We start from the raw sequence: 12,640 nt of genomic DNA, 5'->3' as shown, positions 1-12,640 counted from the left end.
CTCCTTTTACCACAGGGGGTTTTTCTCTGGGAGTGAAGGCTCAGAGGGCCGTGGTGGGCCTTCGTGGGGCAGGCCAGCCCGTACAAGCCTAGCGCTCACCAGCTCCAGGACCCTCAGCAATGTATTCTCCCCAGGCTGCCTTTCCTCTGATGCAAAGTCACCTACACACCGTCTTCCTAGGGTTGACGTGGACATGAGGGGCCACCCAGAATAGGGGTGAAATAACTCTGAGTTCTGCTCTCTTCTGGACGGACACAAAGAAGTTTGGCTGAATATTCCTACTTTGCTATTCTTCTGTTCTCCCATCCTTTTGTCCTGCCTCTCTTCTTCCTGCTTCTCTCTCCCATCTCTAGTTCCCATCAAGCCAAAAGGCATAGGCAGGCAGGAGAAGGGAGATAGAACTAGGTTTGGGAAGTGGAGGGAGGGTGAGGAATGCTCTGCTCGTCTTGTCCCTGTCTCAAACCCCGTGCCTCCCAAAACCATCAGTGGTATTTGCTCCCTATGGCTGTACTTGTTAATGCTGCCACGGCATTTATGGCTGAGTTCTTCAAAGAAGAGTGGTTTTTCCATACCAATGTATGAGAAAGTGTAGTGGAGAGGTTACAAAGTCCAGTTCTAGAATCAGGAGACCCAACTCCGGATCTGCTGTTTATTAGTTGCATGACTTTAAGCGTGTCACTTTACCTCTCTGAGCCTCAGTTCCTGCATCCGTGAAGTGGGGTTGTTAATAGTAACTACCTTTTAGGGTTGCCACAAAGATTCAAGGTAATGCAGGTGTCTTAGTTTGGATTTTCCCAGAACAAGCCCTGAGACCAGAATTCCACTGCAGGCAGCTCGTTTGAGAGGTGACCCCAGGAAACCACAGCAGTGGAGGTGGAAATGAGACAGGGAAGGACAGAAAGCACATAACTCCGGTGCTGTCAACCAGGGTCCACAGTAGGCACTGGAGCTTCCTTCTGCAGGGCACTGCTGGTGGATGGGTGGAACGTGCCCTGGGGTGCCCACCTGAGGAGGAGGGAGCTGGGCCATGTACTCGTCTCCACCTGTCTCTGGTTGGAGGCTGTTGCACCTGGCAGACACACAGCAGAGCAGGCTCCAGAGGGCTTAGAACGCCCTTTGGCAAACAGATGCAAAAGCAGGCAGCTGAAAGTCTGCCAGAGTGCCCTAAAATGCCACAGGCGCGCAGGCAGGGCCCTGACGCATCTGCCGATGTAGCGCTGGGGGAAGGCAAGAGCACACGGGCCCTGAGAGAGCAGGCACTGGCTAGGAGGCGACGCATGTGCGGTATTCTGCTGTTGTTTGTGAAGATGCCAACATCGTGACCATTACTGAACCCCCTGAGAACTCCTGGAGGGCGGACCCGCCTCGTGGTTCTTGTGGGCCTGGCAGGTCTGCTGTGGCCCTAGCGGAGACCCAGGTGGGAGCCCCCCTGGCCAGCATTCATGTCATTCCCAGGGGAGCTTAATGAGAAGCAGAAGATGGAGCTGGAGCGGAACGTGGCGCTGGTCCAGCGACAAAGCAGAGAGCTGAGTGTGCTCAAGGAAAAGATGGCGCAGATGACCAGCCTGGTGGAAAAGAAGGACAGGGAGCTGGAAGTCCTCAAGGAGGCGCTCAGGTGTGTGGGAAGGCCCACATGGAGTGGGGATCCCAGGCACACCCAAGTGCCTGAGGAGCCTTGCACAGAGAGAGGGGGCTCAGTAAATGCGGGTTGAAGATTTGAATGGATGAATGAATGAATGAATGAATGACATGTGCTTCATTACTTCACAGCCTCATCAGTTAAAAGAGAGCTTTGCTTAGTTCTGTGCTTCTCAGACATTCCTGTCCAATATTCCAGATGACAAGTCTCAGGTCTTAAATGCCACTTCTTCCAGGAAGCTTTCCATCACTCGCCCTCACCAAACGTAGCCAAGGGCTCCTGCTCTGCCTGAGGTCCCTCCGCCCCTGCTCCACCTAACCTAACGCTTCTTACACCTCCAGGCTGCAGCTGTCTTTTCTGCTGTCTGCCTTCCCCATGAGGACAGGGTCTGTGTAACCTTGCCCGGTATTGACTCCCAGCATTCACATAGTGCCTGGCACATAGGGAACTCACTAAGTATTTATTGAACAGATGTATAAACTGGAGGTCAGAGGTCAGCTTAAAATAAATATAAAATACCATTATCCCATAGATTAGTCTAAAGAAATACATGTGAGTTTGCATCTTCGTCCGTAGCTTATCCATATTTTGACATAAGAGTAATGTCTTCCCCAAGAAAGTGTGAGTATCATGGACGTCTCGTGTATACCCTGTACCTGCGTGTGCCTCATGGCTCATGGGCAAGGCAGGTTCACATAGTGGTTACAAGAGCAGGCTCCAGACTCAGGCTGCCTGAGTGCAAAACCAGGAGCCTCCACTTACGAGATCCATGACCGTGGGCAAATGGCTGTGTGTCTCTCTCCTTGTCTGTAGAATGGGGTGAGGAGGATCCCCAACTCACGGGGTTGTTATGAGAAATAGAAGCGTTAACACATACAAAGTGTTTGAAATGGTGGACGCGCAGTAAATGCCCCTATAGGTGACACAGCAGGGGTCCCACCGAGCCCGTGTAGGAAGCCAGGAGGGTAGGTGCCTACCGCTGTGGCCACTCTCCTTGAGGTCCCCTGAAACCAAATTCTCTAGCAGTCTGCGGGCAGGACGCTTGCAGGCTCGAAGGCTTTGGTTGCCTGTGACAGTGGAGCTCCCTTTCCCATTCTGCCAGTGGTTGCAAAGGTAGCTCACGGGTCCCGGACCTCGTGCTGCCGGCCAGCCGGCTGCCCAGTGACATCCTCTCTGCCCCAGGGTCTCCCAAGAGAAACACAAACTCCAGCAGCACAGGGAGAAGGAACAGAAGCCCAGGAATGTGAACCAGACGTGTGACATCTCGGTGCAGATAGAACCAATCCACACTGACATTCTCTTGAGCAGCCAAGAGGTGAGTGCCCGCCCGGTCCTGGGTGCCCGGAAGGACGTGCTAAGAAAGAGCTCAGTGGGGGCTTTTGAAAATAGTTTCGTTGTAAGTTCCAAAAATACTACTTGCTTGTGTGAAGTGTGTAAAGTGGAAACTAGCAGTCCTGCCCCTGCGCTTTGCAGTCACCAGAGGTTACGTCTGTCAACCGTCTGGCATGAGTGCCGTCAGACCTTTTCCTCACGGAGACCACCGTGCTCTCATACAGTCGTGACTGTGCGATGGTTGAAAACCAGGCTTGGTCCGTCTGCCTGGGTTCCAGTCCTGACCCCTCCTCTCGGAAACTCTGCCACCTCGGGGAGCCTCCTGTCTGCCAGTTCCCTCGTCTGGGAAGTGAGAGTAATGACAGTCACCACCTCTTGGGGTTGTTGAGAAATAAATTTTATTTATACACACAAACCTATATATATATATATATATATTTATTTAATAGATTTTTTTTGCAAAATAATGATATCAAGCCATATGTATTCTGCAACTTTTTTTTTTTTTTGCACCTAGCACTGTTTAATGGGCGTCTTTGCAAGTAAGTCTATAAAGATCTGCTTTATTCTTTTAAATGGCTGCATAGAATTCTGTTGTGTCCCTTTGGTCCAACCAGTCCCCTGTGGATGGACGTTCAAGTTATTTTTACTGTTGCACGATGCTGCATTCATATCCTTGTGCGTATGCAGAACAAATTCCTAGATGTGAAATTGCTGGGTCCAGATGACACTCGCAGCTGTGCTTGACAGGGCCAAGCCGCCTTCCCAAAGAGCCGTCCCCTGTGTGCCCCGGGGCAGCCTCCTGGCGACTTCTCTCTGGGTGTCTGCCCAGGAGCCTCACGCGCCTGGAAGTCCCAGCTGCGTAGCACATGGGAGTGAGAGCAAGAACAGCCTTCACCACGCCGTCCTCGAAGGCGGCACCCACACCCTGTCCCCACGGTTGGGGCTGATGTTCGCTGTCGTCCGCGTAGGCTGACCGTGGGGTGCAGGGGTTCTTCGAGGCCTCGGTTTCCTGGAGTCCGGGGATGGCCTTTCTCCCCTGGCTTTATGAAACCGGAGAGCGGGGCGTTTCGGTAATGGGCTTTGAGCTTTCACTTGGAAACGGGGCCAAATGTGTCAGCTTGCTTTCCTGCTTTCTCAAAGATGCCTTTCCTCTGCCAAAGAGCAGTGAGCCAGGGCCGCACGCAGCTTGAACGAAAGGGCCCGGCGGCCCGGCCAGCTGTCCTTGGCTCCCATCAATCTCCGTCCAGAGCACTTGAACAGAAGTGGCTCCTCGTTGGTCAGGGCGGCCGCGAGCGGGGCCGCAGCAGGTCGGCGCAGCCATAAGCTCTGTGGGGCAGGGAGCGGGTCTCATTCCTGTCAGGATCCCAGGGTCTTAGCGCAGGACCTGGCCCACATTCGGTCACTCCTTCAACAACTGTTGAGCACCTGCTGTATGCCAGCCCTGTGCTGGGCACACGGGAGGATGTGCAGGGTCCCTGCCCACCCCAGACCCCCTCCGACTCTGCATTGTTTGCTGGAATGGATTGTTGACAGGATGCGCGTGGTTTTTAGTTTCTGTCATGAGGTGGGATTACTTGAGCGGGCAGGGAGGCTGCAAGATGAAAGGAAGAAAGTATTTGCTGCTCCTCAGAGTGGTTTCCACTCTCAGGCTGCTTCCTGCTTTCCAAGCCAGAATGGGTCAGAGGGCCTAAGAGTTGTATGAGAAAGAATCTCCGTCTTCTGTAAATAAACAAATTCCCAGAAGAGCCGGGAGGAATGGTCACGTTGGGCTCAGGCGTGCTCTTCCTGCAGAGTAAAAGCTGTCTCTGAGCCTCGCGGCTGCGGCTGCCCCACCCCCAAGGCCAGCAGCTCTGGCCCTCCTCCACACTCCTGCACGTGCACACACACACACTCACTCACACACACAGGACACTTCAGGCATTTACTCCCAGGGCAAACATACACCCTCAAAGAGGGCAAGGCCAATGTAGAAACGACCCCGCACTGGACCGGCAGTGTAGCCTCTAAGTGGGCTGGAGCCAGGGATGGGGTCAAGCGAGGTCCTACTACGTGCAGCCGGGGTGGAGCGCCCCCTTCTCGCGGCTGCTGACCCCTGGTCCCAGGCAGAAGGCAGGGGCAAACTCCTATTTCTGACCTCAGTTCATTCGGGCTCCATATTTATCGAGCATCTCCTGTGCTTGGGCGCAGTGCTGGCTCTGGGAAAACCGCAGTCTGCTGTGGAGACAAAGACTTTGCTCTCACAGAGCCCACGTCCTGGAAAGGGAGGGACAGGCAAGAAACAAGTCAACGTTGAACAAACGTCCGGTGGGGACGAGCGCTCTGAGGACATCCACAGCCGGACTCAGGGCAGAAAGTGACATTCTAGGGTAGGGGTGGCTGGTCAGGGAGCCCCCTCCAGGAGGAGACCAGAGCCTGCGGGAAGTGAAGGAACGAGGGGCAGGGCCTTGACGGGGCAGGGAGCAGCCCCAGGAGCACCTCGGATGGCACCCCGGGCTCCTCCTGAAGGAGGAGAGCATGGCTGCAGCAGGACCCGGGACGTGTCACAGGGGCCTCTCACAGGCACTTGATGAGTCAAAGAAAGAAGAACGAGTGAATGTCCCTTTCCCTCTCTCTGCTTTGTCCTCCTGGTGGCATTTATCACTTTCTGGAGCTATTTACGTGCCTGTCTGCTTATCTGTTGAGTCTGCCCCCAGAAATGAGCCCCACAGCAGGAGGGCCTGTCTACCTGGTTCCCCCACCGCTCCCCACTGCCCGAAACAGTGTCTGGCTCCATAGCTGTACAATTTTTTTTGAACATATGAAGTAAGCCAAAATTGTTATCTTTCAAATTATTATAAAAGGGTCAATTTGTCCATCTCTTCCCTTTCTTGCCATTTTGACTGGGGCCTTCCCTGCAACTGTCTACAACTGAAAACCATTCCCAGCACCCCATCACCCCATCGCCAGCTTCTAACACAGACACTGTCCACCATGTATTTCCTGTGCTTTCCTTGCTTATTGCTGTCTCCCCGCACTAGGAAGCAGAATCCACGAGAGCAGGGATTTTGCCCATTTTATTCGCTGCTGAGTCTCCAGAGCCTAGAATAAGGCTCGGCACACAGAGGTGCTCGATAAATCTTTGTGAAATGAATGAATGAGTGAATGAATGGATCCCTTACCCTAGAGAAGCATTGTTTAATTTGGAGTCCACGACTGGGCTTCCGGGGGTCCCTGAACCCCCAGAAGTTATATGCAAATTATAGCATGTATGTGAATTTTTCTGGAGAAAATAACCCTGCGCTCCTCTGAATCTCAAAGCGGGGCATGACCCTTAAGAGATGAACAGGACCTTTCCTTGTCTGTGCCCTTTGTAAACCCAGCTCTGGCTATGTAGCTGGTGGCTACCATATTGGATGGTGCAGATGTGGAAGCTGTCCATCATCGCAGAAAGTTCTGTTGGACAGAGCTGTTCTAGAGGCTCTGGAAGTTGCAGAAGAAGGTTTTCCCTTCTCTAGACCAGCCAAAAGTCAGTCTATCAAATTCCTGCTAGCAAATATTAGACAACCATCCTTATTACCAGTTGAGAAGAAAGTATCATGTGTTCTCTAAAAATGCTCCTTCTGGAGCAGAATTTGATGTGTTGTTCAGAAATGAGACCAAATGACAACAAACGGAAACCCAAGCTTAGAAGAAAAAATAAATAAAACATGAGGAGGGAACATAGAGTGGATGTTTTATTTATAGTGATGCTAAGTAGTAGGAAAGTTGGAAATCTCCCTAGATGTGACTTTCTATCTAAAATGAAAAATTTTACTTCTTTCTCTGCTGAAGCCTCTTAATGACATTTTCCAAGGTACTAAGTGACAGGGTTTCTGCTATCCATGAATTGTTCACATGTCTTGGGATATGAGAGAGATATTCTCTAACAAAGCTGCTGTTTGCACCATTCTGGCCACAGGAGCTGTCCTTCAGTGACCTGGGGGCCAAGTGCAAGGGGTCCCGACACGAGGAAGTCATTCAGCGTCAGAAAAAGGCCTTATCTGAACTCCGTGCTCGAATTAAAGAACTCGAGAAGGCCTGCTCATCCAGTAAGTGCCCTCCTTTCCAGTCTCGCTCTCCGTGCTCAGAGCCGTGGGCCCCAGACCCTAGCGTTCACTTAGGGACTGACCAATTTGCCAGGACCACTATCTTCTAGCCCCATCATTTCATAACCAAGAGGACATTGTAATAGAAAAAAGATGGACTGACATGATCTCAGAGTCAAGGGGAGGCCTTGTTATTAAATAAATAGGACTTCCTGAAAAACTCACTACATTGTCCTTTTTTCTTTTTTTTAAGACTGGCCCTGAGCTAACATCTGTTGCCAATCTTTTTTTTCCTCCCCAAATACCCCCAGTACATAGTTGTATATTATAGTTGTGGGTCCTTCTAGTTGTGTCATGTGGGATGCCGCCTCAGCATGGCTTAATGAGCGGTGCCGTGTCCATGCCCAGGATTCGAACTGGGGAAACCCTGGGCCGCTGAAGCGAAGCTCTCGAACTTAACCACCCGCCATGGGGCCAGCCCCCTGTCCTTTTTCTTATTTCACTGTGGCCCAGTGGAAACTTTGTCATGGACTAACACTGTGCAAGGATCAACACTGGGGAACCTTCTAGAATACCCTGTTTAGAGGGGATAGGGCTCTTAAGATACCGAGCTTACTGCTGGGTGGAGCACTGGCCTAGGACCCAGAAGCCAGGGTTCAAGTTCCATCCTCTTGGGTTCAAGTTCCCCCCTCCTTCCATCCGTTCCTGTGAGGCTGCAGCCTCATATTAGCTGTGTGACCTTGGGCAAGTCGTTTAACCTCTCTGGGCCTCAGATTCCTCACCTGCCAAGGGAGGGTGGTGATGGTTAGTACTGGCCCGGTAAGTGTCCAGTAAATAGCAGCTGTGATTATTATGTGCAATAACTTCTTCCTGAGCCTTTCTTTTGAGCGTCAATTATTTCTTTTGTAGATCGTAAAGACCACCTGAATGAACCATTTCTAGACTTACAGGCTCTCAGGATGGAAAAAAATGTCCAGAAAATATTGGATGCAAAATCTGATTTGCCAACTCTCTCAAAAATAGAGATCCGAGCGGTAACCAAAGACAGTTTGTCTCTGCAGTGACTGATGTGTGGGGAGAGGGTGGGCATGAGGGAAGACGCTAGCCGTGTGCCCTGGCACGGCCGTGCATATCAGTGGTTCGGGGCCAGGTCCCCGTGATGGGCTAACATCTGTACCAACTGATCAGTGCCTTGTGTACCAGTGGTCCCATGTTTGAAGAGAAAGCCTTCCATTTCCGCACAGCACGACATGTCATTGCATTGACATTGGGCCGGGTCAGTCTCTGGTGGGCCCTCCTTCTCACACCACGTGTTGTGTTCTGCAGAAAATATTCAGCAGGCTGATTTATAACATTATGCCATGAGTTTGCCTAATATTTGCATTTTGCTGTAAACTGAAAAACATGAACACATAAGGGTCGCAGAAGGGAGCCATTAGTCAGAGGACACAACTTCTAGAGTCAGAGGGACCTGTGTCGGAATCCTTGCTCTGTGAGCTGCGTGACCTTGGGCAAGGCCGTGAACCTTTCTGCAGCTTCGTTTCCTAGCTATAAAATGATGATGAAAATATGAAAGAAGATAATTATGTAAAGCGCTTGTCCCAGTGCCTAGCTCCCAGTGAACCCTTAAATAATAGCTGTCATTTTTATTAAGTATTCTTAAATAGTATTATTCAAGAAAATCTTCCTTTTTTAAGGAGCATAGTTTTATTTGCCAGAACTTTCCGAAGTAAGTTGATTGCCTGTTAAGTTGAAGGTGCCCTGTACCCCATATGGATGTTTGATTGGGTGCTGATTGATTGTCCACAGGACAATGGACAGCTCAGGTCAGCGTCAGTCACAGGATCCCCTGGGCAGGGCTTGCTGCCGCAGCTGGATCTAAACCATACACAGGCTTTTAGAAGAAATAGCAAAGTCCTCCTATCTGTACCAACATTCTCTCCAAGAATTTCTCTAGACATTTGCCAGAGATATGCATCTTCAGAAATGTGTTGGTTCCTTGATAAAATCAAACCCTCGTTCTCCAAGCTTCAGGGAGGAAGGACAATCTCCAGGTGGGGAGCTCGGCTGGCTCCCAAACCCTGACCCTGCTTCCAGGGTTTGCCTTCTCCTTAGCCACGACCCCTGATCCCACCACCCACAGCAAAGAGCAGGAAACCTCCCACCTCTCTCAGAAGATCTCCATCCTCCAAGGTTGGCAGTCACTAAAACTAAAGAGGAGAAGGAGCAGGAGGAAGGCTAGGTGACAGCTGTGAAGTGCGCGCTGTGCGCCAGGCGTGGAGCTAAGCCTCTGCACGCATCCTCTCGTTCCATCCTCGCAGCAGCCTTGTGCCATAGTCACTGTTATCCCCATTTTACAGATGAGGAAACTTAAGGCTTCAGGAGGGCAAGTGCCTCATTCAAGGTCACAGAACCATGAACGACGGAGCCAGGACCGTGTCCCTGCCTGTCTGTCTCTAGCATCCTGCTGGTCTGCAGAGGAGGGGGTGGGACTGTGTGGTTGACCCCTGTGGCCCAGACTCTTCTTTAGGTGACCCTCCTTCAGGAAAAGAGGGGGCCTCTGGAGAAGGGTGCAGAGATACAGAGCAGCATTTCAGGTTCTTTTTGCAACAGATCCACCCAGCATATTGTCGCCTTCAAATACCCTCTTTATCGTCATCTCTATCGTTATAAATAAATATGTCCACCTTTATCTATCACAGCTACTTTTGGGGCCTTTGTGTTTTTAGAGTTGGGGCTTCTTCAATCTCAGAGATTCGTAGCGTGGTGCCAGCAAATGCTATGGGGTGCTCATAGCAAGCACTTAAAACCCAATTTCGTTTTCTAAGGAGATTTATTACGGTTATTTGTGCTCCTTCACACTCCCTGATCATTCTGGTGGCTTTTCCACACAGTCAATTGGGACTCCCAGCATCCAGCTGGCTGATTAGGGTCTTTGTGAATGCACAGCTGTAAATATCAGCCTGCATTGTCTCTGAGATGGGTCTGAAGTCCCCAGCCCACTCCCCAGCTTCCAGCACTAGGAGAAGGTTTGGCCCAATTTTGTGAGGGTATAGCTTCCACTGCATAAAAGTGAGATTCCTTTAATAAAAGGGGGGGGGGCTATTTGCTATTAACCTTCATTCATTCATTCAACAAACATGCCCACTATGTGCCACTCTGTGCCAGGTGCCATGCTGGGCACAAGAAATGGGATAATGAGCAAAAGCAGCACAGTCCTGTTTTTTTGAAGTTTGTCATATAGACCAGGGTTTCTCGACCTCAGTGCTACAGATATTTGGGGCCAGGTGACTCTTTGTTTGGGGGACTGTCCTGTGTGCTGTGGGATGGTTAGCAGCACCCTCGCCCTCTACCGCTAGTGCCGGTAGCACTCCTCGGCCCCGTTTGTAACAACCAAAAATGTGTCCAGGCATCGCCAAATGTCTGGGGTGGGAGGGGAGACAAAAGTCACCCCCGGTTGAGAACCGCTGGTCGACAGGGAAGACAGACAGTGACCAAAGAATGGGACAAGCAATGTGTCATTTCAAAGAGAGTCGTGCTCTGAATGATAGGAACACAGATATAAGAAAGCAGCTGACAAAGGAATCAGACTGGAGGGTCAGGAACTGAGATGAAAGTCAACCGTCTCAAGTCACCCGTTGGTAACCACACAGCGTTTTAACTTCTGGATGTCAAAATTCATAATGGAACGCCGACTTTTTGTTTCTCTTCTATTTCAGCCTCAAAATGGCCCTTCCAACTCAGGGTCCATCCTGACCACCGAGAAGGCAGAGAAAATGGAGGTGGCTGAGGCTTTAGATCTCAGTGAAAAGCTGGTATGTGCCTACAGCATCCATCCCCTTCCGTCCGAGCCTGGCCCCGCAGTCAGTGTTAACCCCGGGTAGTTTAAACATCAGCCTTCCACACACAGTTGTTATAACATCTCTGCAAGACCCCTCTACTATCCCAGCGTGGGTCGGGAATTGCCTAGCTGAATTCCTTGAGAAACCAGGTAGTTAGAACGAATGTTTATATCTGTTGTTATTTTTTCCCCTGCTTCTCAAAGAGGCATAGGGCAAATGGATGCAGGGAAATTGAAAGTCGTACAAAGAGCCCCAGCTGCACTCATTGCCAAGGCGTGTGTGTGTTCTCTGCAACGGCAGAGAATGAACGAACAGAATTAGACGTTTCCTCCTTAAAGCAGTCACCAGTGGTCTCGGCCTTGCCTCTTATCTGCAAACGCTTTCCTTGCAGTACATGGATATGAGCAAGACGCTCGGGAGTCTGATGAACATCAAAGATATGTCAGGTCACGTGTCCATGAAGCACCTCTCCCCAAAAGAGAGGGAGAAAGTCAACCAGCTTCGACAAAGGGACCTCGATCTCGTGTTTGATAAGATCACGCAACTCAAGAACCGGCTGGAGAGAAAAGAGGAGCTTCTGCGAGGATACGAAAAAGACATCGAACAGCTCAGGTACCGCCCATGTCCCCGCGGAAAGGCCCAGGTCTCCATTCTCCCAGCTGCACCTCAGGGCAGCAGCAGACCCCAAGGTCCAGGACAGGAGGACGGAAGGCCCCGGTGTGGAATAACTAAAATATTGGGGCGGGGGGGCCGGACGGTGACTAGGGCCTGATAAAGACACGTCTCTCGTGGGAAAGCAGCCTCTGAAGGGGTCAGCTTTCTCCATTCTCCACCCTCTTCATGAATAAGCTGCACCGTTAGGAATTTTGACGTTGTGTCACCATTTGTGTACTGTGGACAGTTCCATCATCTTTTCAGTGGTCGCAGTTCCCCCTGCCCTCTCTGGGAAATGGGGGGCTGGTAGCATGTCCTTTGCCAACCTCCTGCTCCACTTACTCAGCTGATTCACTATTTATTCTGCCCCGGACTCCCCAGATCTTTGTCATTCTCTCCCGCTTATAATGAAACCACTGAGTTAGCCGTATGTGGAAGTATTTTGAGACCCTCCCAGGTCGAGACATTGCTGGTGCGTGAGAAAGATGAGGGGGAAAGAGACTTTGTCTCTCCCGCACGCTCAGGCAGAGCAAAGTGTCCGTTCAGATGTACCAGTCACAGGTGGCAAAGCTGGAGGACAACATCCACAAAGAAGTGGAGGAAAAGGCGCTGCTGAAGGAGGCCCTGGAGCGCATGGAGCACCAGCTGCACGAGGAGAAGAGGCTCAACAAGGCCATCAGGCAGCAGAAGGTGAGAGGTCCCGGCTCGGAGCAGCAGCTCTGAGGCTGCCCCTCGGCTCCCTTCAGAAATGGCAAAGTCAGGTTCCGGGGGATCCAGGTGGCACAGAACATGTTTACTGATGCAAAGGAAGATGGCAGAGGAGCTTTAGCATCAGACAGACCTCGGTTTAAATCCTAGCTCTGCCACTTACTGTGTGATCTCAGGCATGTTTCATAACCTCTCGGAGACTCCCTGTAGTTTTTTAAATGGTGGCTATTATTTTTTATTGTTCTGCCAGGTCCTGGGGATACATAGATGAATAAGCTCTCCGAGAATAGAAAATTGGGTTCACTATTTTGAGTGCCCAGAACATAGTAGACACTCAGTAAATATTTGGTGAATAGATGGATGGATGGATGGATGGATTGACGGACAGGTTGATGGGT

The 12,640-nt window shown here is 50.9% G+C and overlaps 1 protein-coding gene across 23 annotated transcripts in view; it reads left to right on the top strand.

Moving 5' to 3' along the window:
* FHAD1 (forkhead associated phosphopeptide binding domain 1) overlaps positions 1-12,640 on the top strand; it is a 130,630-nt gene that overhangs the window by 106,893 nt on the left and 11,097 nt on the right. For 17 of the 23 annotated variants that reach the window (XM_070252745.1, XM_070252752.1, XM_070252746.1 and 14 more), the window contains 7 exons: positions 1,456-1,615; positions 2,822-2,954; positions 6,912-7,041; positions 7,948-8,072; positions 10,758-10,853; positions 11,272-11,492; positions 12,059-12,224. In XM_070252745.1, coding sequence (XP_070108846.1) covers positions 1,456-1,615; positions 2,822-2,954; positions 6,912-7,041; positions 7,948-8,072; positions 10,758-10,853; positions 11,272-11,492; positions 12,059-12,224 — 1,031 coding nt within the window. Of the gene's footprint in view, positions 1-1,455; positions 1,616-2,821; positions 2,955-6,911; positions 7,042-7,947; positions 8,073-10,757; positions 10,854-11,271; positions 11,493-11,915; positions 12,225-12,640 lie in introns of all 23 variants that reach the window. The other 6 variants (XR_011433105.1, XR_011433103.1, XR_011433104.1 and 3 more) reach the window with 2 other exon arrangements.

The sequence above is a fragment of the Equus caballus genome, chromosome 2 (assembly GCF_041296265.1).
Source record: "Equus caballus isolate H_3958 breed thoroughbred chromosome 2, TB-T2T, whole genome shotgun sequence".
NCBI classification, from domain to species: domain Eukaryota; kingdom Metazoa; phylum Chordata; class Mammalia; order Perissodactyla; family Equidae; genus Equus; species Equus caballus.
This window is presented reverse-complemented; position numbering and strand designations above follow the sequence as displayed.